The 22352-nt window shown below is 48.8% G+C and overlaps 10 protein-coding genes across 10 annotated transcripts; 5 read left to right on the top strand and 5 right to left on the bottom strand.

The window, feature by feature from the left end:
- Positions 1 to 595: 595 nt before the first annotated feature.
- Positions 596 to 1218, top strand: FPOAC1_011987 (uncharacterized protein; the record flags this gene model as incomplete). Its single annotated transcript, XM_044856354.1, has 2 exons — positions 596 to 1069; positions 1144 to 1218. The coding sequence occupies 2 exons, from the start codon at positions 596 to 598 to the stop codon at positions 1216 to 1218; spliced, it is 549 nt and encodes a 182-aa protein (XP_044703667.1).
- A 369-nt stretch (positions 1219 to 1587) lies between these two features.
- Positions 1588 to 3171, bottom strand: MNT1 (Glycolipid 2-alpha-mannosyltransferase 1; the record flags this gene model as incomplete). The annotated part of the gene is made up of 4 exons (XM_044856353.1): positions 1588 to 1652; positions 1703 to 1991; positions 2039 to 3049; positions 3121 to 3171. 4 exons carry the CDS (start codon positions 3169 to 3171, stop codon positions 1588 to 1590), a joined length of 1416 nt encoding a protein of 471 aa, XP_044703666.1.
- Positions 3172 to 5679: 2508 nt separating this feature from the next.
- On the top strand, positions 5680 to 8170 carry FPOAC1_011985 (uncharacterized protein; the record flags this gene model as incomplete). The annotated part of the gene is made up of 2 exons (XM_044856352.1): positions 5680 to 7832; positions 7882 to 8170. 2 exons carry the CDS (start codon positions 5680 to 5682, stop codon positions 8168 to 8170), a joined length of 2442 nt encoding a protein of 813 aa, XP_044703665.1.
- A 453-nt stretch (positions 8171 to 8623) lies between these two features.
- FPOAC1_011984 (uncharacterized protein) lies at positions 8624 to 9892 on the bottom strand (the record flags this gene model as incomplete). Its single annotated transcript, XM_044856351.1, has 2 exons — positions 8624 to 9267; positions 9319 to 9892. The coding sequence occupies 2 exons, from the start codon at positions 9890 to 9892 to the stop codon at positions 8624 to 8626; spliced, it is 1218 nt and encodes a 405-aa protein (XP_044703664.1).
- Positions 9893 to 10572: 680 nt separating this feature from the next.
- On the bottom strand, positions 10573 to 11664 carry FPOAC1_011983 (uncharacterized protein; the record flags this gene model as incomplete). The annotated part of the gene is made up of 1 exon (XM_044856350.1): positions 10573 to 11664. The coding sequence occupies one exon, from the start codon at positions 11662 to 11664 to the stop codon at positions 10573 to 10575; it is 1092 nt and encodes a 363-aa protein (XP_044703663.1).
- A 501-nt stretch (positions 11665 to 12165) lies between these two features.
- FPOAC1_011982 (uncharacterized protein) lies at positions 12166 to 14135 on the top strand (the record flags this gene model as incomplete). The annotated part of the gene is made up of 2 exons (XM_044856349.1): positions 12166 to 14020; positions 14068 to 14135. 2 exons carry the CDS (start codon positions 12166 to 12168, stop codon positions 14133 to 14135), a joined length of 1923 nt encoding a protein of 640 aa, XP_044703662.1.
- A 368-nt stretch (positions 14136 to 14503) lies between these two features.
- On the bottom strand, positions 14504 to 15594 carry FPOAC1_011981 (uncharacterized protein; the record flags this gene model as incomplete). Its single annotated transcript, XM_044856348.1, has 2 exons — positions 14504 to 15387; positions 15447 to 15594. 2 exons carry the CDS (start codon positions 15592 to 15594, stop codon positions 14504 to 14506), a joined length of 1032 nt encoding a protein of 343 aa, XP_044703661.1.
- A 421-nt stretch (positions 15595 to 16015) lies between these two features.
- On the top strand, positions 16016 to 16725 carry FPOAC1_011980 (uncharacterized protein; the record flags this gene model as incomplete). The annotated part of the gene is made up of 5 exons (XM_044856347.1): positions 16016 to 16047; positions 16187 to 16240; positions 16452 to 16545; positions 16603 to 16656; positions 16717 to 16725. The coding sequence occupies 5 exons, from the start codon at positions 16016 to 16018 to the stop codon at positions 16723 to 16725; spliced, it is 243 nt and encodes an 80-aa protein (XP_044703660.1).
- Positions 16726 to 17331: 606 nt separating this feature from the next.
- On the top strand, positions 17332 to 19730 carry ALG10 (glucosyltransferase; the record flags this gene model as incomplete). Its single annotated transcript, XM_044856346.1, has 5 exons — positions 17332 to 17571; positions 17619 to 17707; positions 17761 to 18350; positions 18397 to 18534; positions 18580 to 19730. The coding sequence occupies 5 exons, from the start codon at positions 17332 to 17334 to the stop codon at positions 19728 to 19730; spliced, it is 2208 nt and encodes a 735-aa protein (XP_044703659.1).
- A 360-nt stretch (positions 19731 to 20090) lies between these two features.
- Positions 20091 to 20588, bottom strand: FPOAC1_011978 (uncharacterized protein; the record flags this gene model as incomplete). Its single annotated transcript, XM_044856345.1, has 1 exon — positions 20091 to 20588. The coding sequence occupies one exon, from the start codon at positions 20586 to 20588 to the stop codon at positions 20091 to 20093; it is 498 nt and encodes a 165-aa protein (XP_044703658.1).
- Positions 20589 to 22352: the final 1764 nt, after the last annotated feature.

Below are 22352 nucleotides of genomic sequence, written 5' to 3'. Positions count from 1 at the left end.
CAACCGATCATGGAACAACACAAGCTTGATGTGATACAGAGGATGAAGATGAGAAAGTAGAAGAAGCCAAAGATACAATATGTTAATTATAGCAACCTCGGTATATACAGATCAACCTTTCGTCCCTAGAAGCATAGCCGCGCCTATCTTATACGGCTGAAGCGGTTGAAGAATCTCATTGTTCGGCCTCGACCAGCCGAGGATAACCACCGAGGTCGAGGATGTGTTCGGTATTACAACGGTAACATGACTTGTCGATTTTGGGGTTCAAATTGCGGGATGCGGGGAGTGAGAGATGCGCCGGCGATTAACCGCTGACGTCAAAAACATGCGGGTCATTGAAGAAGAAAGCCGGGGTTTGATGCGGGTCCTTTAGATGCCAGCATGTGATGGATCTGGAGGTACAGGATTAGAGATTCGGATAATCTTGGCTGCCGAGATGCAGTTGAGTCACGTGAGTACATCAAAACGCTGAGATTTTGATATTGGCATTAGCTGAGGTTGAGGTTCAGGATAGTGAGAGGCCGATTACGGGACTAAATCAATCGCTTCCAGCACATACCATCTCAATCGGGATATATAAGTCTTGAACAACATGGTCGGCTCTATCCTCCGCCAATTCTTCTCCCCGGCGACCCGTCGTCCCCTCGCTACGGCCATCTCGACACCACCCAGCCGTCTTCTACAGCCGACCCTCCGAACATTCACCACCACAGCACCCCGCGCTTTTGCTCCTACGACCGCTCGCCCCGCGACTCTGAACCAGGTTCTGCGTGGAATCCGAAAGGGAAAGCGCGCACGTCACGCCGTTTCTCCTGCTCTATCCAACACACACTGTCCAGCTCTCAAGGGTGTGTGCCTCCGAGTCGGTGTCGTTCGACCCAAGAAGCCCAACTCTGGTGAACGAAAGACTGCTCGTGTGAAGCTCTCCACTGGAGCTGTCGTTACGGCGTATATCCCTGGCGAAGGACACAATATCCAGCAACATAGTGTTGTTCTTGTAAGAGGTGGCCGTGCGCAAGATTGTCCTGGTGTGAGATACCATCTTGTTCGAGGAGCTCTGGATTTGGTATGTTTTCCTTTTCCGATGTGCTTTTGTGCGAAGCACGGACACTTCATGTGACTATGTACTAACATTTCCAGGGTGGTGTTGCCAGTCGAACAACGAGTCGCAGCAAGTATGGTACCAAGAAGCCCAAGAAGGCTACCGTTGGTTAAGCGAGTCCTTAAAATAATGAACTAGATGCGCGAGTTGGATTAAACGATCGATGGTAAAGCAACGGGATCAGAACCGTGTCGATAACATAGACCAAGCTGAGACCATGTATTGATATTGTACACTATTTCAAGCATTTTCAAGAAAAAAATATGCAAACGATCGGAAACGATTCTTCATTCATACACACTTCTACGGTCAAAGCTGTCCAACTTATTTCAAACCCAGACGCCTAATATTGGTTCATGAACCTCTCCATCTGATGCACACCCATTGTTTGCAGCCTAGAAATAACGGGGACAATCTCCCGAGCATAACGACCTGTATGATAACGTACAATACTTTCCACCCATTCTTTAATGATATTTTGTCTACTGCTGCTTCTCGAAACCCTTGGGCTTCTCCATGCCGTTAAGCTCAAAGTATCGGGAAGTGCCTGAAACATTGTTAGTTTATCGCTTGTAACAAGACCTAGAGAATACTCACAAGAATAACCCTTCCAGTCAAAGTTGTTATCGGGGTTGCAGTGGCAACGAAGGTCCAATCGTCGCTGCTCATCGGTAGGGCAGTGAGTGAAAGGAACGTGGTAATAGGCAATATCCTCGAAAAAGTGAATTTGCTCCTTCTTGAGGAGAAGACCAGCAGCGATAGAGTGGACGGGCGCATCACCCCATCGCTCGTAGAAGAAACCACCATCCTTGTCAAGAGACTCAAAGAAATCGAGGTAAGGCTTGCTGCGAAGCCAGGACAAGCTACCAACCTCAAAGTTGGACCACTGGGAATAGTTAGTATTATTGATGAACTGACAAAGTTGAGACTTACGAAATGGCACTTGTTGTAGTTCTCGCCGCCATCGTCACTGAGGAAGCGCATTGAGTTGTCCTCAGCGATATGCTCGGGGTGGTTCTGGATGAACTTCTTGGTGCTGGCCCAGAGAGTGGGGATGGTGTCGATGTACTCGTAGAGGGAAAGAACGAAACTGTACTTCTTGTTGTTCTCATGCATGACGCGGAAGGGATCGTAGTGAATGTCGCAGAAGAGCTTGACGGAGGGCTCAACACGCCAGTAGTATTCGTAGTTCATCATGAGCTCCTGTCGGAAGAAGAAGCCCGACTCGAATCGGCACATGTGGCGGTAGCTGACAGAGTCACCGTAGATGATCTTGCGTTCATGCATATCCTCGCGAACCTTGCGAGCCTTCTCCTGGTCAATCCACTCAGGGAAAGACCAGTGTTCCTCGGGAATCAATCCATAGTGAGTCTTACCAGAGCAGAGAGAAGTGGTGACCTTCTTAAACTGCTCGTCGAAAGGCTTGTCGTTGAGGAAAACCCAATCGTAGTTGTATCGGCGGTTGAAACGATCCTCGACCTGGCGAATGGACTCGGCAATTTCCCAAACATCTTGGTTACGAGCGAGAGTGACAAATGTAGCGTTCATACGGGGACCGGGAGCGGTGCCCTGGAGGTTGCTCCAGCCAGGGTCGTTGGGAGACATGGCCATAGGAGCCTCAGCAAGCTCGCTTGAGGCGGGAGCCTCGGCGGGGACCTTGGGAACTTCAGAAGCAGGGATATCATCAACAGAAGCTCCTTCACCAGCAGGTTTCTGAGCGGGGGTGTCGTCCTTGGTGAGAGCAGTATCACCCTCTGCGGCAGCAGCAGGCGCCTCCTGGCCGGGGAAGTTGACATTGTTACCGGCATCGTTGGGCTTAGGAACTGTGCCGGGGGCTTGTTGATTGCTGGAACTTCCAGGACCGCCTGGGAAGCTGCCGACGTTGCCAGGAACGGGGATGGTATCGATCTTGGAATTGGAGAAGAAGTAGAACATAGTAAGGGTCTTAAAGGAGTCGTGTTAGTTAGCATGTGGCAACGTCAGCTGCCACGAGGCTTGCGAAAGAGTGAACATACGAAAAGCGCAAGCGCAATATAGCGCACGTAGCGCGTATGACCGGCTACCATGATGAAAAAAGAATTGACGACACAAAATCGCCAGATAAGAGAAGGGTTGAAATGAAGTGAGAGGTTGAACAGAAGAAAAAGAAGATGAATGTTCTGAAGTCGACGTTCTGCTGCGCACGGGGAAAAAGTACACCTCCACTACAAGGGAGCCAGTTAAGGCAGATGGGCTGAACTAAAAAAAGATCCCTTTATGTTGAACCACAGTAGTCTCCTCCGATGTGAGTGCTGCAAATGAATGAGGACAATTTACTGAAAATTGAAAAGGAGAATTATAAAGGGACCTGTAAAGATTCGTCATTAGAGATATAGTCAATGTAATAACAAGAACAATCAGTTGCATTCAGAGGCGCAAAACAGGTTCCTAGAGACCCAGACAGCTACCTACCCAGGCTACGTATTGGAATGTGAGATGAACAGCGTGTTCTGGGGAACGCCCTGCAACGGGATCGTCGCACCCGTCAATCAGGTACCGCTGAGAGCAAAAAGCGATAAGAATTTCACTGATGCAAGTGTCTTTTTTACAGGGGCTAGACGAATAGTACCTGATTGACTATGCCATTTACGTACAAGATCAATGTATCTACTGTCTAGAAACGACTTTCATCAGCTGAAAGATGTCTTGTAGAATTTTAGCCTCTGACGTTCAGGGGGTAAGTTTGTTAATAGTGCCGCTCAACAAGTAATGAATGGCTTCCTATCTTAAAACTATTGTCGAGTCCAGACGCTTTGGAGTGAGTCTAACGGATTCCATGGCAAACTTTTGGCGTGTTTTCACGCCAGTTTTCAAAGAAAGGTGGATTAGTTGCGAGGATTACGACAGTAGGACTGATCGTGGACAGGGATAAGGGTCCCCCCATCTTGGAACATGTCTTCCTGTGCCGTTTCTTGGATTGTACAGTTGGACAGACAGCATCTACTACTTTGAGGTACGCCATGGACCTTTTCAGATGGTTTGGAATGAAAGATCTGTTGAAACTTCAAGCCTCAAAGTCGAAGATTGGCCATGCAGAATATCTGTGCCCGATGTGGGTAAGTGCTGCAGGTTGAATGCATCACCAGTTGTTCTCGTATTTGTTGATGAGTTGGATGTGCCCCTTTTTATGTTTTCTCGGCTTGTTTTGGGTTGACAGGTTTTGAGAACCTTGTGTCAAGGAACGCCGCAACCAGACTGTAACAACGATTGCAGCTCTCTCTCCACTTCAGAGTATAACCCCTTTGTAGTAGGGTTTTTTTTTTGTTACGTGCCTTTTCATTGTGAGATAGAAACACCTGCTGAATGCATGCTGCACGTATTTGTGAACTCTCTTGTTACAAATTGGAACCCCATATAGAGCGACAAAACTTATTGACTTTTAGATGATATCAGTGACATATTAACATTTAATACAATATAGCATTGATTGCTGGTTGCTAGAAAGTCTATTGATTATTACATTCAACCACATGATATAATGTTGATCGTTGAGATTCCGCTATTACAGGCAGATACATAACAATATGCTTATTCTTTCGTGTTGGCAGGTAGTTTGACAATTGATAATACATCATGGTAAGTCATTTGTTGAACAATCGGATGAAGCAAACGATAGCAACGCAATGCCATACCTAGGTACCGTAGTAGTATGAGACGTCATTGAAGCCATTGACAGACTTCAATGAGTATTACACGTGATCTGGCACGTGCCAGCATGCACCACATTCAACTTCATGGTGGGGAAGCGGGCTTGGAGAACAACGTTGGCACTTCGTCGCATCATCGTTGGCTTCAGAGCTTCGCAGCGCAACATTAACGCAGCGCGCTCTTTCAGCCGGCCTTCTCGAGTTCACGACCAAAAAGCTTCCCGATAGAGCTTCGAAATTCTTCCAAGCCTCCGTTACAGCCACAACAGTGCTCCCTTTGCATGTTTGGCTACGACAAAAACATCTTGAACCAAATTTACTGGAAGACATCATGATAGATTTGTGCGCGCTGAACGACCCTGAACATATCTCTTTCTCTTAGTGGTGAGTTACCTTCTCGCCTGCTGCTTCCGGCCCTGCTCGCTCTGCCCCGGGTATTCCTTGCTATATGTGTCCGGGACACTCTTCGATACCCTTTGATTCGAATTCGAAATCTTCACAAGATTGGGCTTCTATCAATGAAGACACCTTGTAACAACGACTTCAAGGAGGATTGCTCGGTTCTGGTGTTGTACGCACAGCACAGCACATGATAATACAAACTGATACAACTCGTTGCCGACAAGGATAATGAGTTCCATGATATTTGGTCACTGGGCAATATTCATCGAGAAGCAGAGGAATAGAGTATCGAAGTGATTTGAGCGCAGTACCATTCCATTAACAGAAATGTGGCCAACACTTCTGGTTTTGGGCTTAGCAAGTCTGGAGCGTTTCCTGAGGATACTTTGAGCGGGGCACGGAGCTCAAAGCGACAGCAGCTGAACTGGTGTCTGTACTAATTTCTTTCATAGTACAATTGACGTCCACCTGCCAAATTCTTCCAAAATGTCCTTTTTCGGTTTCGATAATGCGCGCCATAACACGGCTGCGCCTGGCTTCTCCCAAGCCCACGACCCATTTGCTGGGCTGTCAGGCAGGGATGGAGACGATGATGCCCTAGACTTTGAGGAGACGTATGATGGTCTTGGCGATCAACTCGAAGAGACTGGTGACGCTTTCAACGACGATACCTTTGGAGACAGTGGCCCAGCAGTTTCCCGCAACGCTGGCAACGACTTTGACTTCTTTGGTCAGACTGCCAAAGTTGCTGGTGCCATAGAGGAGGAACACGTCCGCTTCCATCGCCAGAAGCCAACCGCCGCTAAAACAGCTCAGGCACCCCCTCCTGTTAACCAATATGCGCCCGCTGACTACCAATCCTACTACTCCGGTCAACCTTATCAACAGCAATCCTTCCAACAACAGCCTGTGAGATCTGGTTATGAGAAATACCGCGAGCCCGAACCGCTTCCCGACCTGAACGTTGACCGAAGTATCTGGGGTATTGGTCCCTCCAAGCCCGCTCAGCAAGCATCGCCTGCCCCTGTTCCTGCAGCCCAGCCTAGTCAACATGGTGCCAGCCGAAAGGTCATGAGCTTGGAAGAGGTCGAGGCCGCCATGCGATCTCAGCCCATGCAGCATACTCCTCAACCTCATGTCGCAGATCTTTCCTACCAGCAGCCTCCTCCCGGCTTCGTTGCCCATCAGCACCAACCTCCTCAAGCTCATGGACACGGCCATCCTGTTGCCATTCTGCAGAGACCCCAAAGCACACAGTCAAAGTCCACGCCGCCAGCCCCTGGACTTCAAGGAACTCCGGTCCAGCATCACCAGCAGCTCCATGCCAACCCAACCCAAATCCTACAGAACCCCAGCCGCGCTGGTTCGGATGCGCATGTACCACCCCAGCAGGGCCAAGCTGCTAAGCAGCCCCACGGTACCGCTCCTAGTGCTGCCCAGTTGCAAGCTCATCCTCAGATGCAGCAAATGTCTGAAGAAGAGAAGGCTGCTTTCCTCGACCAGGAGACTAAGAGGGCCAAGCGCAACCACAAGATTTGGCTTCTGTCCAAGGACAACGGTTTGATGACACCTCAAGACAAGAACTTCATCACCCGAATCCAGCTTCAGCAGCTCGTTTCTGCTACTGGTAACCCTGTAGAGGGATCCGATGCCTCAATTACCGAGGATTTCTACTATCAAGTCTACAGTCATATCCGAGCTGGTCAACGACAGAACCCCAGCCAGCCCTTGAGCAATTTTGCACAAACCTACCTGTACCAAACTGGTAGCCGCCAGGGTGGTATGCGACGCCATGGTCGACCTGCCGAGAACCACTTTCAGCGAATGGAGCAACAGGTGCAGCGAGCTGTGGAAGCCGCCAAGAACAAGCCCAAGAACCCTCAACTTGTCATTGCTGGTAGTCTGGGAAAGATTTCTTTCAGTAACGCCAAGACACCAAAGCCTCTGCTAAGCATCAAGCGCACTGAGAGTGAGCATCAGCGACCAAACAACGGCAAGAAGGGATCCAGCTTAGACCGAAAGACTATCCTACGAAACGTCGAGAAGGTTTATCAGACTCTCATGCAAATTGAAGACCATGTCCGACTCATCCCACCTCCGATGACCAGCCCCGATGAGGAGCTCGAGAACAAGCACAAGGAGTGGGCTATTATTCTGGAGTCCTACAATGCTAAGCTATGGGAAGAACTCAAGGTTCACGAGCAGATCGGCGTTGTTGTTCCTCACCCATTCATCGCTTTCCTCTCATGCGCCAAGGGTGAGAAGGCTATCCCTCGTCTTTTCCCTCATCTCTCTTTTGAACAACGAACCACCATTTTGACCATGATCATCTATCACCTCGACCAATTGGATGTTGTTCAGGGTGCTGCTATCACCCCCGGCGAGGTGACCACAATTAATGCCAGGATGCGAGAGAAGATTGAGCTTTTCATCTCTACTGTCATGCCATCACTCATGCAATACTTCAATGACACTGGCCTGGATATCGTTGATGGTGTTCTTAACCTCATTGCTACAAAGCTCAACGTTGATCTCATTGCCAGATCGAGAATTGGTGTATCCATGCTCACGCTCATCCTTAGTCGTGCCGTACTCCTCAAGCAGACGGGAGCCGGCACCCCTGAGCAATGGGACAACTGGTACGTCAATCTACAACGCTGAAGCCTTATCATTACTAATATACAATAGGGACCGAACATTTGAAATCTTGTTTACCAGGCTCGAGCCTTCGCTTCCTTACATCTTCCCAGGTAGTGTCAACACCGGAGAGGATGTGTATGTATGGCAACTTCTTGCAGCCATGGGCGTTAGCGCCACCCACGATCAGCAAACCCGTTTGGTCCTTGCTGTCAAAGATCGTGTGCTTGACACTGTCACCGTCTCGAAAACTCTTCCTCCTGTTATGGGAGCTGAGCGACTGAACAGTGTCAACCTATTCATGCGGTCTATCGGTTTGGATGTCGAACTTCTTCAGTAAACACATGTTACATATGCAAACATGCTCTTGTCGGTTATTCTTGGGTTTTTTTTCTGGGCTGGCATATAGGAATGAACATTCGAGAGAACCGGGAAAGCAGGATGCTACACAACGAACAGGCTTTACATGCTGGCGAAAGAATACTGGGAGCAAGACATACTGGGTGTACTAAATTCTTCACAGCGACATGGCGATTGCTAATAGCGTTCGTGTATACCGACACGCTGTCGGATGATTATTACTCATGGGGAGAGTTTGGGAGGACCCTTGTCCATGAGGTATTAGGTTACATCGCATTTGAAAATTCACGCGTTTTTTTTGAAGCAGTCAGCTTTTCTGTTCCGTGATACTAGTTGCATTCCCATCTATTTATGCTACAGATCCCAATGCGCCGTCTTATGCAACCTATGCGAAGTGTCCCGAATTGTCCTTTCAACCATGTCAACCAACTCCCTATTCATCGATGTTGACCGACTTTGAAGTTGCAGCCCTAGGTTTACCTCCTCGTCGAGCAACACCTCCTGCCGCCGCTCCACCACGAGGTCGGAGTTTAGGTTTCCGCGCCTCTTCCGACTCAGGCGCTGGCTGCTCTGCTTGCTTGCTTGGAGCTGGCTTGGGCTCCTCCTTTACAACAGGCTCGGGTGTCTTTGGTCTTTTGATTCCACTGACCGCATATAGAAGATCATCGTCGTTCCATCGGCGGGCAAACTTGGGTACCGATTCCTCGAGTGCGCGTTCTTTCTCGTCGGCCTCGTCGACCTTTTCTTCCGCCTCATCCTCCTGCGCAGGACGCAGGAAGAGGCTTTCGTTGTAAACTTCCCACGCTGCCTCCTCATTCTCATCTGTGTAATGCATTGTACGCCAGTGCTCCGTCTGCACGGAGCGTAGACGGTCAGCCATTGTTTCTGTAGTAACGGTTTCGCCATCGCCAGTGGCCTTGACGGTCATGTGAATTGCACGGGCAGTGCCGCCTGCTGTGGTAGGAGCCGAGTCTTTGGTGGCCGCGGCTTGTCGTTCTTGCTGGACAGTTGCATCGATATGGTGTAGTTGCGGTCGTAGATGAACAAGAGACGATACAGGTGTAAGATGTAGATCCTCTTCATTCCAGGTTAGAAATAGTATTGGTGGCAATAGCTGCTGTGACTTACTGCCTTGGAAAACACCAACCATGTGTTGTACTTCCTTGTACTCAGGGTACTGTCCACCCAGCGTCTGTGTACGAAGCACTTTATCCTGTCTGACGGCCTCTGCCCAGTCCATAACTTCGTCCTCCTCTTCTGCCTTCTTCCTCCCACCTCGAGCCTGGACAGTACCAAAGCCAAACCCACCAGCGAGACCATGACTACCGCCGTTCTTGGTAGCCATAGAAGCGTTTAAAGTCTTCCCCCACTTAAGGCCTTTCTCACGATCGTATGCTACGGTATTGTCGAGGGGTACGTCAACTTCAACCATACCGGCCTGAGCCTTGACGCGCAGCTCGGTAGGAGGAGGTCGGGGAGACTCATCGGTGCGGTTCGGGTGTTGGAGAACGAGAAGGCGTCGGCCTAGCGGTAACGAAGGGTTGATAAATACATTGTAGGTTGCGGTCACAGGGTCGTCGTCGTCATCGTCGTCTATTGTCGTCGCATTATTGGTTGTGGAAGGCTTGACACTGGAGTCAACGTCCATCTGATCGACGTCCATTGAGGCGGCAGGAGCTGGTGTATCCGTTACAGAAGACATCTTTTGACCAGTTCCGATGAAAGCAAGGCACTTGTCAGGATATCGGCTCGTAAGCGCAGGTGTTTGATGTCCCGTGGTCGGTGCCTCGAGCTAGAAGTATGAGTCGGTTGGCAAAGTTGCTTTGCGCCAATGCCTCTATATGATAGAAAATAGCAATCTCTGCACCCAAAGTTGAATGACGATATGCAGTTAAGGCAGCAGCTTGTCAAGGAAACTTCAGAACTGTTGCGACAGCTTTCATTGGAATGAAGCTATGTTTTGAGTTGGAACGCTGAACCGTCTGAAGCTGGGAGGGGCGACTGTAGAGAAATTTCCATATTCGTCCCCCGCCAAAGTTTGGACCTTTATCTTATCAAAGTTCAATGGTCAAAATCAGTGTCATACAAAACATTCAGGCTACCTTCGTACCTACTAACCTACCTACCTGCCTCAACGGACCTTTTTTAACTGCAATACCTGAAAAGCAAAGAAGATACATTGCGTCACTTGAGTCTTAATGATCAATATTCTCTGCGAAATATTTTAAAGCTGATTTACTTTTCTGTTCTAGAAAATGCGAAATCCTCTTGACCGAAATTCTTTTATGCCACCTGATGTAGAGCCGTGAATTGCTAGACACAATGCTCTTATTAACTGCCAAAGCCCGCAACGAAAACTCAGATCTATCAAGGCAACTCTTTTCATCGGTTCTTGCCACGATCTCGTCGTCCGCCCTCCATGACCTTGACTTTCTTGTTGAACCTGTCTCCGATTCCACCCCCCATACCACTTCCACGAGGTCCATCTGTTGTATCGATTCCACGCTTTCGGCTCTTGTCCAGCAGTGAACGGACATTTCCACCAGACTTCTTGGCCCTGGTAAGGCGGTCGATACGGTCGACGCCCTCTCCGAGGTTGTGCCAGTCCTCGCCGCCGAATTGCATACGGTTGCTGCGACCAGCCTGCTTCGCCTTCTGGGCGCGTTCCTTCTTGCTCTCCTTGGGAAGACGTGTGAAATTCATCTCTTCGTATTCTCGGCGCTCTGCCTCCTCCTTTCGTTGGGAGTCGGTCTTCATCTTGCGGCCACCCTGGACAATTGTAGTTCCAATACTGGGCTCAGCCAAGGGAGCAGCAGAAAGCTCTGAAGCCACGAACTCTTCCATAGTGTGTGACTTGCCGGCGCGGCGGTCGAACTTCTGAGGTCGCTGGGGCGCTTCCATTGTTTGGCGCTCTCTCTTGGGAGGTTGGTAGACACCTGGGGCTCCTCCATTGCGCTCTGCACGGCGAGCGGTAACATCGTCGGCCATGGCACCAAAGTTACCAGGTTTGTGAGACAGCTTCTCAGCATCGGCCTCCTCCTCGGAATCCTCCTCTTCTTCTTCGGAATCTGATCCTGCCGCCGCCCTGGCCTCCTTTGCCTGCCTCTCACGCTCCGCATCGTCTGCTGTTCGGAGAAATCGGTCGATGGAGAAGCGCAGTTTCTCTTCCAATGGTCTTGCTCCTCTCTCAAGATAGAGTCGCAGTTCTACCAGCTTTGCCCTGACAGATTCGTCGAGTTCGGAGTCGCTATCGTCGGCATTTTCCGAATTCGTTTTGGAATTGCGTAACTTGAGTAGGATCAAGAAGACCAGGTTTTGTAGGTATGAAAGAAGGAGCTCGTTCTTGACATCGAGAAGGGAAATGCCGTCTTTCTGGTGTTCGATAGATGCAAGCTTGGGTGTCACTTCCAGCGCCGAGGACAGCGACTGTGTCAGCGACGTTAAGAGCGCTGGTAATGTTGTAGGGGCTGCCATAGTGATTTGGTTGCCTGAGATGGTAAATCTCTAGACAGTCAAGAAAAGATGCCTCGTCAAAAAGTTTAGAGTATCAACTTTTTAGCGGGGCTTTCTTGACTCTGGTTCCACACAGGTGTGGCTCAAGCCTAAAGCGCCACAGGCCCCTGCTCGCTCCCCTGACTAAGCCAATAGTTCACTGGAACTTGGCCAGATATTAGAGCAGGTACAATGAAGCTCCCTGTCCGACGTCTCATTCTCGCAGCTATGTTACTGGCTTGATTAAACACACAATCTTTTGTTTCATCAGCAAGTAAATAGAGAGCTAAAGCCTGTCAAACGCCAGTTCCAGAACCAGGAGACTTGCTCGTACTCTGATTACATCCTTTCGTTGCTTCCAAATTGCGGGCCGCGCAAGTCGTCGTCAGCTATCTAGGAGCTTGATACGATAGATTTGGGGCCTCTTTTCGCAACGCTCCTTATTCCACGTCCGCAAGTCTGTGCATGACTTAACTCTTCAGGATGCATTTTGGAGGGTTTGCGCCTTCAAAGGCGCTTCTAACGTCGCTACTCGCCATACCACAGTTAACTTCAGCCTTCTATCTGCCCGGTGTCGCCCCAACGACCTACAAAGAGGGAGACAAAGTTCCGCTTTATGTCAATAGCATCAAACCAGTTGACCGATCGCAAGACCCTCGACTCCACGCCGTTGTCTCTTATGACTACTACCACCCTGCCTTTCAATTCTGTCAACCCAAGGATGGTCCTCAGTATGTTTCGGAAAGCCTGGGTAGTATTCTCTTCGGAGATCGCATCATGACTTCTCCATTTGAGCTTATCATGGGCAAGAACGAGACCTGCAAACCTCTTTGCGAAGTTACATATTCTGAGAAATCAATCAACTTTGTCAAGAGTCGCATCGAGCAAGGCTACAGTTTGGAATGGTTGGTGGATGGACTGCCAGCTGGTCAGGAAGTTCTTGATCAGTTGACCGGCACTACCTTCTACAACCCTCGGTTCTTGCTCGGCCAAGACGACAAGGACGATAACATCCTTTTCAACAACCACTACGAAATTGTTGTCGAGTATCACGAGGTCAACAAAGATCCCAATCAGCGCCGTGTGGTTGGTGTGATTGTGCAACCTAGTTCCAAGGAGTACAGCGGCAAAGCTGACTGCGGCAACCACGGGCCCATCGTTTTGAATGGCAAGGAACAGCATGTCGGCTTCAGCTATAGTGTCTTTTGGCGCAAGTCCGAGACTGCCTGGGCTACTCGTTGGGACAAGTACTTGCACGTATTCGATCCCAAGATTCACTGGTTCTGGCTCATCGACACTGCCATCATTGTTGTGATCCTTGTCCTAACAGTCATGTCTATTCTTGTGCGCGCATTGAAGAAGGACATTGCTCGTTATAATCGTCTCGACCAGATCGATCTTGATGATTTTGGCGGTACTTCAGTCGTTGAGGATGGCGTGCAGGAGGACTCTGGCTGGAAATTGGTTCATGGCGATGTCTTCCGAACACCATCGCGACCTCTTCTCCTTTCGATCCTAGCAGGAAACGGAGTCCAGCTGTTCTGCATGACCGGGTGCACTATTCTCTTCGCCCTCCTTGGATTCCTCTCCCCCTCAAACCGCGGATCCCTTGGAACTATCATGATTCTCATGTACACTGTTCTTGGTTTTGTCGGTGGTTACGTCTCTGCTCGAACCTACAAGGCCTGGCATGGCGAGGCCTGGAAGCTGAACATTGCTTTGACCCCTATCATAGTCCCTGGCGCCGTCTTTTCCAGCTTCTTCCTCTTGAACCTCTTCCTGTGGGCTAAGCAGTCATCGGGCGCAGTTCCTTTTACAACTATGCTTGTGATTGTCGCCATCTGGTTCATCATTTCGATTCCGCTCTCCTTCGGTGGTTCTTGGCTCGGTTTCCGATCTCCTCAGTTCGAGCCTCCCGTTCGTACGAACCAGATCCCTCGACAGATTCCCCCTGTGAGCACCTACCTCAAGCCTGTTCCCAGTGTGCTTATCGTCGGTCTCCTGCCCTTTGGTGCCATCTTCGTCGAGCTGTTCTTCATTATGAACTCGATCTGGTTTAGCAGGATCTACTACATGTTTGGCTTCCTGTTTCTCTGTTACGGTCTTATGATCGTCGTTTGTGCTGCTGTCACCATTCTCATGGTGTATTTCTTGCTATGTTCCGAGAACTACAACTGGCAGTGGAGGTCTTTCTTGGCAGCAGGCATGAGTGGTGGCTACATCTTCTTGAACTGCCTTCTGTACCTTGTTACGAAGGTCAGAGCAAGCGGATTTGCTGGCATTGTGCTCTACGTGGGCTACAGCGCCATCATCTCATTCCTGTTCTTCGTTCTTACAGGTAAGTGGTACATTTTACATCTGATCATGCAATTCTAACTTTTCCAGGCTCGATTGGCTACTTTGCTAGTTGGTGGTTCATTCGCAAGATCTACTCTTCCATTAAGATCGACTAAGACGCGAGTTTGCACCAATGCCAAGACAGAATGGGACATGAACGACGAGTGATTTATGAAAGAGGCGGGATACGGCGTTTGTAACAACACGTGTACTACCAGCATCTGGAATTTGTTTTTACTATAAGCCGTACCGTATGTGACAATCACGTACAGCCAGCGGCTAGACTTTGGTGAAAAGGACCCACGATGTTGCATCGATCCACTTTCCAGTAAGGAGTAGATTTATTCTCACTAGAACGGGTTTTCAAAAAGGAAGATGGTCCAAAAAGCCTGAGCCTTGTTGGCTATCGACGAAGGGTATTACGTTTTTGTATTGGTTCAAGTTCGTTATAGATATCAAAGTTCTTTGGCTTTTCTGCCCTTGTTCAATCATCGTCGTCATCGTCATCCAGATCATCCAAATTAGTAAACTGGAACTGGGCCTTTTGCTGCGGAGGTCCAGTAGGGCTCCTCTGCTCGCCAGGGGCAGTTGGGCCCCCAACCAGACTTGCGCGCCTCCAAGCCTCTTGGTCCTTCTCTCTTTGGCGTTCCCTTTCGATGCGCTGGCGCTCGCGCTCTTCGCGGAGCTTCTTCTCGCGCTCTTCCTGGGCGATACGATCCTCTTCTTCCTTTTTCTTTCTTTCTTCTTCCTCGCGACGCTTTCGCTCCTCCTCCTCCGCTGGATCGTAGCCTTTGGGGTTGATGCCCTGCTCCAGCAAGACTTGGTGGGCGGCCAGAGCACCTGCACCAAGCTGAAGATCGTTTGGCCATGGTACAAAGATCTGATCGGTCAAGGGATTCAAGAATTGGGTCCACTCGTTTGGAAGGCTGGTGTTGGCGGACATTGCAGACTGTTGTGTTGCAGGGTCTTGTGAAACATGCGGTGTACCATTCATGACTGCTGGGCTTTGAACCTGGGACGACGGAGGCGCAGAGGGTGTCATGACAGACGCGGTTTGCGAGTCGGGTCCAGGGGTCTGAACGCCAGGCGTTTGGCCATCGGGTGTGGGCGGTGCTGCTGTTGCCGGTGCAGCCTTGATAGTACCAGCGGGGGGCATGGTCGTTTTACTAATGCGCCTGGCATAGTTGAGCAGTTCCTCGTAAGCGATGGCATAGCTGGGGCCAGCAGGAAAGGTTGTGGTATGCGTCGTTACAATATCCTTGCGGGTAGTCGCGAGGTTTGAGAGTGTTTCGCGGATCTGAGTATCGAGAGCTGCTGAGGATTCGCGCAGTTGTTGTATACGTAAATAGTTGTTCTGGTGAGTTTGCACTAAGGTCGCGGTCAGTCGGAGGTTCCAGTAGCTACTCTGCTGGACCAAGATAGGCTACCTTCTTCTAAGCCCTTGGTCAACTCTTTGTCCGCTGCATCAAGTTCATCACCTTGCTGTATAGAAGGGTGAAATTTGGTGACTGAATCAATTAAGTTTGCAAGCGCCTTCTCAAGTCGCTCGAAGCGACCATCGATATATGTGTCCATCGCAGATATATGGAAGATTGGCGTTCCCAACCGAGATGATATAAAAACCGATGTGAAAGTAAATAAAGGAATACAAGGCTGCTAAGTTGAGGTGTAGTTTGAGAGCGACAGTGGGTCAGACGTCTGTGGCTTTATTGGCCAGAAACTTTACAGCTTCTTTTCACGCCTGAGGCCAACCCCGATCTTTCCCGTTCGGCAAACTCGCGCATCGAAAGCCATTCTTTTACGACGACGAAATCGACGAGCAATTGAACGACAACACAGGCTTCCACCGCCCTACGATTCAAGATGGTTTCCTACGTACGTCCGAACTCCCTGATACAGTCAACCACTGCGATCTTTCTATCATCGCCAATGATCTCTGGCATCTTCGATAAAGCGATCCATAAACTGACGTGATTATCGGCAGACTCCCATCCGCATGGCGGAATTCAAGAGCAACTATGGTCCTAAGTATGTCTTGTCCCTCTGCCGTTCTCGAAAAACCGAACGACGAATTCATACGATTATACGAGCGAACTCCAGCTTAGAGATCTCGAAAATGGCCGATTTGTATCTGGAAATGGTGACGTTGGCTAATGCTTTGAAATAGGTACCACGCTCAGCCCAACCTCGCTGGCTACACCACTCAGTCTGCCTTCCGAATGTGAGTTTAAAATCCTACAGCAAAAGTCGATCGGGAATCGAAAGCATACGAACGAGTTCAACGTCATTCTCCCTTCCATTTCCCCGGATTCCTTCGACGTACACCCGTGGTTAAGACGAAGATGGGTGAGGAGGATTGAATTGAACTGGCCGACGATCATGCTAGACAACCGAATGTACTTTTCTGAACGAATACTAACAGCACCATTCAGTGCTTCCCGCCTGGCCATGTACGGTGCCCCTGCTGCTGTTGGTGTCCTCCTCTTCGCCAACGGTATCCCCCGTGTGCAGCGCGATATCCTCCAGGTATGAAACAGCCATACGGTTACTAGATCTTGCTTGAGATACTAATCCCCAATATAGAAGATCCCCATCCTCGGTGGCTTCTTCCGAAAGGAGGTCCACCCCGCCGACAACGTAAGTATCATGCGCATTATGGAGCCATTGAAGTCAGACACTAATCGCATGTTTATTTAGCCTTTCTAAATCAACTGGTGTATTGCGGAAGATAGACGTTGCTCAGCGCCGGTACCGGCTCTGCTCTCCTTGTAAAGATATTCGAATAGACATGTTCTGAGCCTTGAAATTAGGTATTTATGCTGTGAAATGTAGACTCTGTGATTGGTCAATGTTTAAGTGGTTAAGTAGATCCATAAGCAAGCAAGACCAGAAAACAGATAAAGGTACGAGTATAATATCAAATAACATATGGTAATAAAAGGCAACTTCAATAACTTCTAATTCATGTGTGCTATAATGTATCGTTCTTCCAACATTAGCAGGTATCAAGATTCAGGAGCCCGCTCAAGGCGCAAGTGTAGGTTGTCAGTGGTCAGTGACCGGACTTGTACCAGGTACAGTGTACATGTTGACTGCGATACACTGTTTTCTCCCCTACAACCACAAGCCATCCGCCTACCTACTTACAACAATACCACGCCGATTCCACCCCAATCATTATATAACCTTTTTTCTTCACCTATTTAATTCCTTTTCCCACTGCCAAGAGTTTCTACCTTCTAGGCCATGCGGCACTTCAATCGTTAATATTAATTTTGTAACCCAGTCAAGTGCTCTTGAACACTTGTCAAGATGGAATCCTCATCACCAGTGGTGGCCTCGAGCTGGCATGAGTTATTCACTGGCGATTGGCTCAGTCAACCAATACGGGCAGTGTTAGTCGGTGCCCTCGCGCTTCCTTTTGTTATCTGGCCCCGGAACCAACCTCAAAATTCAAACCCTCGACTATTTGCCTTGTTTGTCTATTTGCTTCACCTGGCTGCTGTCCCCTGGCTGTATCTCGTGACGAAACTGGTCCCTGAACCCTATCTGGTAAGTCTCCCACGTATCAGCAGATCGGAGAAACTGATGTGTAAAAGGATGAGATCTTTCATGTACCCCAAGCGCAAAAGTACTGCCAGGGTCGGTTTCTGGAATGGGATGACAAGATCACGACACCCCCAGGCCTGTGAGTCTCAACGTGCAAGGAATCGGTATCTTTAAAATCTAATAGATGTTCAGTTACCTTTTCTCCCTGGTTACTCCTGGAGTTGTCCAACGGGATGGGTATCTTGACTATGCCTGCAGTGTGCAGAATTTGCGAGCCTTTAATGTCTTTGCACTGGCGGTCCTGGCCTACTTGGCTTTGCAGTGCCGTCGCGAGATCGAGGCACGACTTTACGAGGCTCACTTTTTTACCAGGCTGCATAATACCTCACAGTATGCGCTCCATACAGCCTTCAATATTGCCTTGTTTCCTCTTCTTTTCTTCTTCTCCGGGTTATACTACACTGATGTTGCTTCCACTGCAGCTATTCTGGTCGCGTACCTGAATCACTTGAAACGCATCGGGCGAAATCAAAGCTCGGTTCTGAGTGACCTTGCAACTATTGCCCTTGGTGTTCTTACACTTTTATTTCGCCAAACAAATGTCTTTTGGGTGGTTGTGTTCATGGGCGGCTTGGAAGCCGTCCATGCCATCAAGACTCTACGACCAGAAGGGGTTGACCAACCAGTCATCTGGACACTTTCTAAGCAGCTAAAGCACTACGCTTGGAGATACTCTCTCGGAGACATTCACGACCCGCCGTTGCATGCAATGTGGCCAGATGGTAAGTCCAACTAACAGATGTCTCGGGCGTCGCTGATTAAAAACAGACATGCTCTTTTGCGTACTAAGTCTGGGTATCGCGGCTCTGTGCAACCCACTCCGTGTTCTTCGGCAGATATGGCCTTACGTTTCCACTCTTTTATTGTTCGGAGCCTTTGTTGCTTGGAATGGCGGTGTTGTGCTTGGTAAGTTGTTCGAATTTTACTATCGCGTTTAGAATTGACAGGCAGTAGGAGACAAGTCTAACCATGTGGCTACTATTCATCTTCCGCAGATGCTCTACATCTGGCCCTTCTTTGCCTTCTTTTCTCTGCCGCTCCTCGTTCCATACGTTCTCCCCTTGATCAACGCCCTACGTCGCCTTGTCTACACACCGTCGCCAGCGCCAGCTGCTAGGTCAGCCTCTGGAGTGAAGACTTCGTCTTGGTTTGCCTGGTCTTCATCTGGCAAGTCTATGTCCAGGAAATCGAGCAGCAAAGTCTCTATCTCTAAAGGTGGCGCGGAAGTTGATACGCCGCGCAGCGAATACCCAAAACCATCAAAGGAGTTACAATATTTCGAAATTATTTTCGGCAGCAAAATCTTCCTTTGGCCCCTTTATCTCCTTGGAACTATCCTTTTCTCGTTTGGTATCGTCCGTTACAATACTATCATCCACCCATTTACTCTGGCCGATAACCGCCATTACATGTTCTACGTCTTTCGATACACCATCCGACGAGCTTCTTGGATTCGATACGCCTTGGTTATCCCTTACACTGTGGCTCGCTGGATGACTTGGGGTACTATGGCTGGGTGTTCGCAGTGGTTCATGACTATGCATGGGCCCGCGTGCTCTACATATTCGAAAGGAGACAGAAAGTCCCCCTTTTTAAGCCATCCTGCCTTTACGAATCGTGGTGCCTCGCCACGCCAAACTGATGCTGCATCTTATACCGAGTCCAGAGACCGAGATGTAGGCCAGCAGCAGGAACTAACCCAAGCCTTGGACAGGGATCCTCTATTGGCCTCTATCGAGCCAGCTACCACCTCGACGGGTCTTATCTTCTTGCTTGCCACGACCTTGTCGCTTATGACAGCTCCTTTGGTTGAGCCACGGTATTTCATCATCCCCTGGGTGATGTGGAGATTGCTTGTACCTGCGTGGAAACTCCATGACCACGATTCTGAAGGCGTTGCTGCTACCCTTGAAAGACATCCAAAGACCAAACCTTTGTTCTCTTTCTTCCAGCGCTATGATCTGCGTCTTATACTTGAGACATTTTGGTTTATCGCGATCAATGCGGCAACGGGGTACATTTTCCTCACTAAACCGTACGTGTGGAAAACAGAGGATGGTAGTGTGCTGGATGGTGGTCGGCTCCAGCGGTTTATGTGGTAGACCTGTGTGCATGATGAAAAGAGAAGTTAAATGGTGGCTGCAAAAGATATTCTTTTTGTATTTTCATTTTTGCAGGCACGTCTTGACTTGAAGTCTTGCCATAATATAAAATATTCCCAAAACGCCATACCCATAGCCTATAACCTTGACCGACCCGTATCCATATTCATATCCATTCCAATACCCAGTTTCATATCGAGTGTTCCAAATCCATTTCCAAGGTCAAAATGACACTAGTTCTCCATTTATCATAAAGGGCTTCTCGTGCCACAAGGAAATACTTATTCGTACTTTCCACGCACAGCTTGTCGAGAAGATAAGAAAAATAAAAGGCCATCCAATTCCGTCCAGTGTGGCGGCTTATAAACTCAAGCGATCCAAGCTTAGACCGTCGTTGCTTCTCACACGACGAATAACGCCAAGCTTGAAGAATTTCTCTTCACCACCAGGAGTGCGTCCGCCGATATACCACTTATCGGCGCCTAACACATCGCGAAAGCCTTCACTGCTGCTATCGCTCCCACGTCGGGCAGAAGATCCGGGGATAGGAATGGCAGTGCCATTGCTGGGAGAGGTGGACGTTGATGGTGACGAGGAGGCGGTATTGCGGGGAGGTCGGATAGCGACGTTGGAAGCAGTTGGCTGTTGCTGAGGCTGTTGGTGGTTATGTGATGATGGGGCAGACGGCGATGTTGTAGACGTTGAAGATGCAACGGCGGCTGTGGTGGATGTGGTTGTTGCTGTTGTATCTCGGGCGTGCTTGTTTGGTTGATGTTGGGATGTTGTCGAGATGGAGGGGCCTTGGGGACGAAAGGCAGCGAGGAAAGAAGAGAGGAAAAATGGTCGTTGTGAAGGCATTTTTGTTATTAGTTTTTGTGATGTGTGATGTGTGATGTATGTACTGTCGGGCTGAGAAGAGTAGAGAGTAGCCGAGCGACGGTCCGAGTCGGGTCGAGGTTAGATCGGAGTACGTCGATGTTGATGGTTCGCAGTAATCAAAGGGATCCAGTCCCTGTTTAAAGTAGTTCTTTCTTGGTTGTTTAATTATGTATAATGGTTAATGTAGAGATTGGATCGTCTTGTTTCGTGGGGGGCGGGAAGTGGATAGCAGTTGGTAGTTGTGGAAGAAGCAAGGAGTGACAGCATAGTGATAGTGATAATCTGGGGGTAACTGTAACTCTAGTAGTCGGTCACTGACGTCGAAGGTTTTTTTGCGGGGAGTCTCCAAAGGCAAGCGAAGTGAAAGTGGCCGGTAACACCCGGGAAATCTGCAAACGTAATGTTAATAGCAGGGTTACCATAGGTCAGTAGTAGTAGTCTAGTACTTACTCACCTACAAGATGGTGCACGTGTTTAAGAGAGTGCAACCAACACTTTCCACTGTATCTAGGTACTGTATCTAGGTACCTAGGTAGTTAATATCTTTTAAGAAGAAACAGAGGCTGCACTAGTTTAGTTGAAATGCGGAGGTGGCATTAAAAGTGAGTTATAGGTATGGGTAAGTATAATCTCTGATTGGGTGAGATTGTTGACGATGTGGTTGATGGCTGCGGTTATTATGTTAATAAGTGGTTAAGCCAAGAGGTTAATCCTTGTATAATCGGTAGACAACTATCAAATGAATCCTCAATTAAGTTAATTCGGTAGTAGGCAGCCTAGCAACTATAGGTAATCAAATATCAGGTACTTGATCCATTCATCCGTCTCACCCACCTATTCATCGAACCCGGAGGGGGAAAACAAATAAAGGTCATTTTACGCGACGTTTCTTCAACGCCTAGACTTTCCCATGCACATCTACCATGCAGCATCAAACATGATGGATGGGCAAACTCTTGATTCAGCTTTTGGGGATCGCTCCCAGATAAGACTAGTGGAGAATTCAACCCTGTTTTCAACCTTGATCTTTCTAGGCATCGCGATGATAACAATGAGTGTGTGATAGTCATCAATTCACTGTGTGTCGTGCGTGACAAGACATACACTGAGGTAATGTTCCATTTTCAAAACCCGCGTCTCCGAGTTCTCGGGTCAAAGGGGATCCTTGTGACAGGTCAAGATGAACTGCGAACATGATCTGATAAATCATGAAACTGCAACCATGTACTGTAAGCGAGGAGAACAGAAGGGATGATCGGTTGTAGAGGGTGGCTGGGATTGACGAATCAGTGTTGGGTTTACGGATATTGAGTAGACTAACGAGTTGATGTTTTTGTTCTGTGAGAACAACTATAAGAATGTGTGTCTTTCCATGGTTTAATGAGTTATTAGACATCCCATCACTCTGTATCTACAAAGGTACTAACTACTACTTCACAAGATGGTGGTGTCGGGCTGATCCGCCTCGGCTAGTTGTCTGTCAAGCAAGATACCAGGTTACCCTGGATAACCAAGACATACCTAGGTTAAATAGGAATGGCACTTGTACTGACATCAAGTCTAGTAAGTATAATAAAGATCATTTTACAGTATAAATAATTATTAGGTTCGTGTTACCTTCTCTTTACAGCATTCGTTGAGTAACTACCTGGGTACTCCTCCTCAACAACCAAGCTATAGCGGTGAAGACCAACCCCTCCTTATTCATACAGCTCAGAGTACCTAGGTTAGTAGGTAGGTATC

This window comes from Fusarium poae, chromosome 4 (genome assembly GCF_019609905.1).
Source record: "Fusarium poae strain DAOMC 252244 chromosome 4, whole genome shotgun sequence".
Taxonomy (NCBI): domain Eukaryota; kingdom Fungi; phylum Ascomycota; class Sordariomycetes; order Hypocreales; family Nectriaceae; genus Fusarium; species Fusarium poae.
This window is presented reverse-complemented; position numbering and strand designations above follow the sequence as displayed.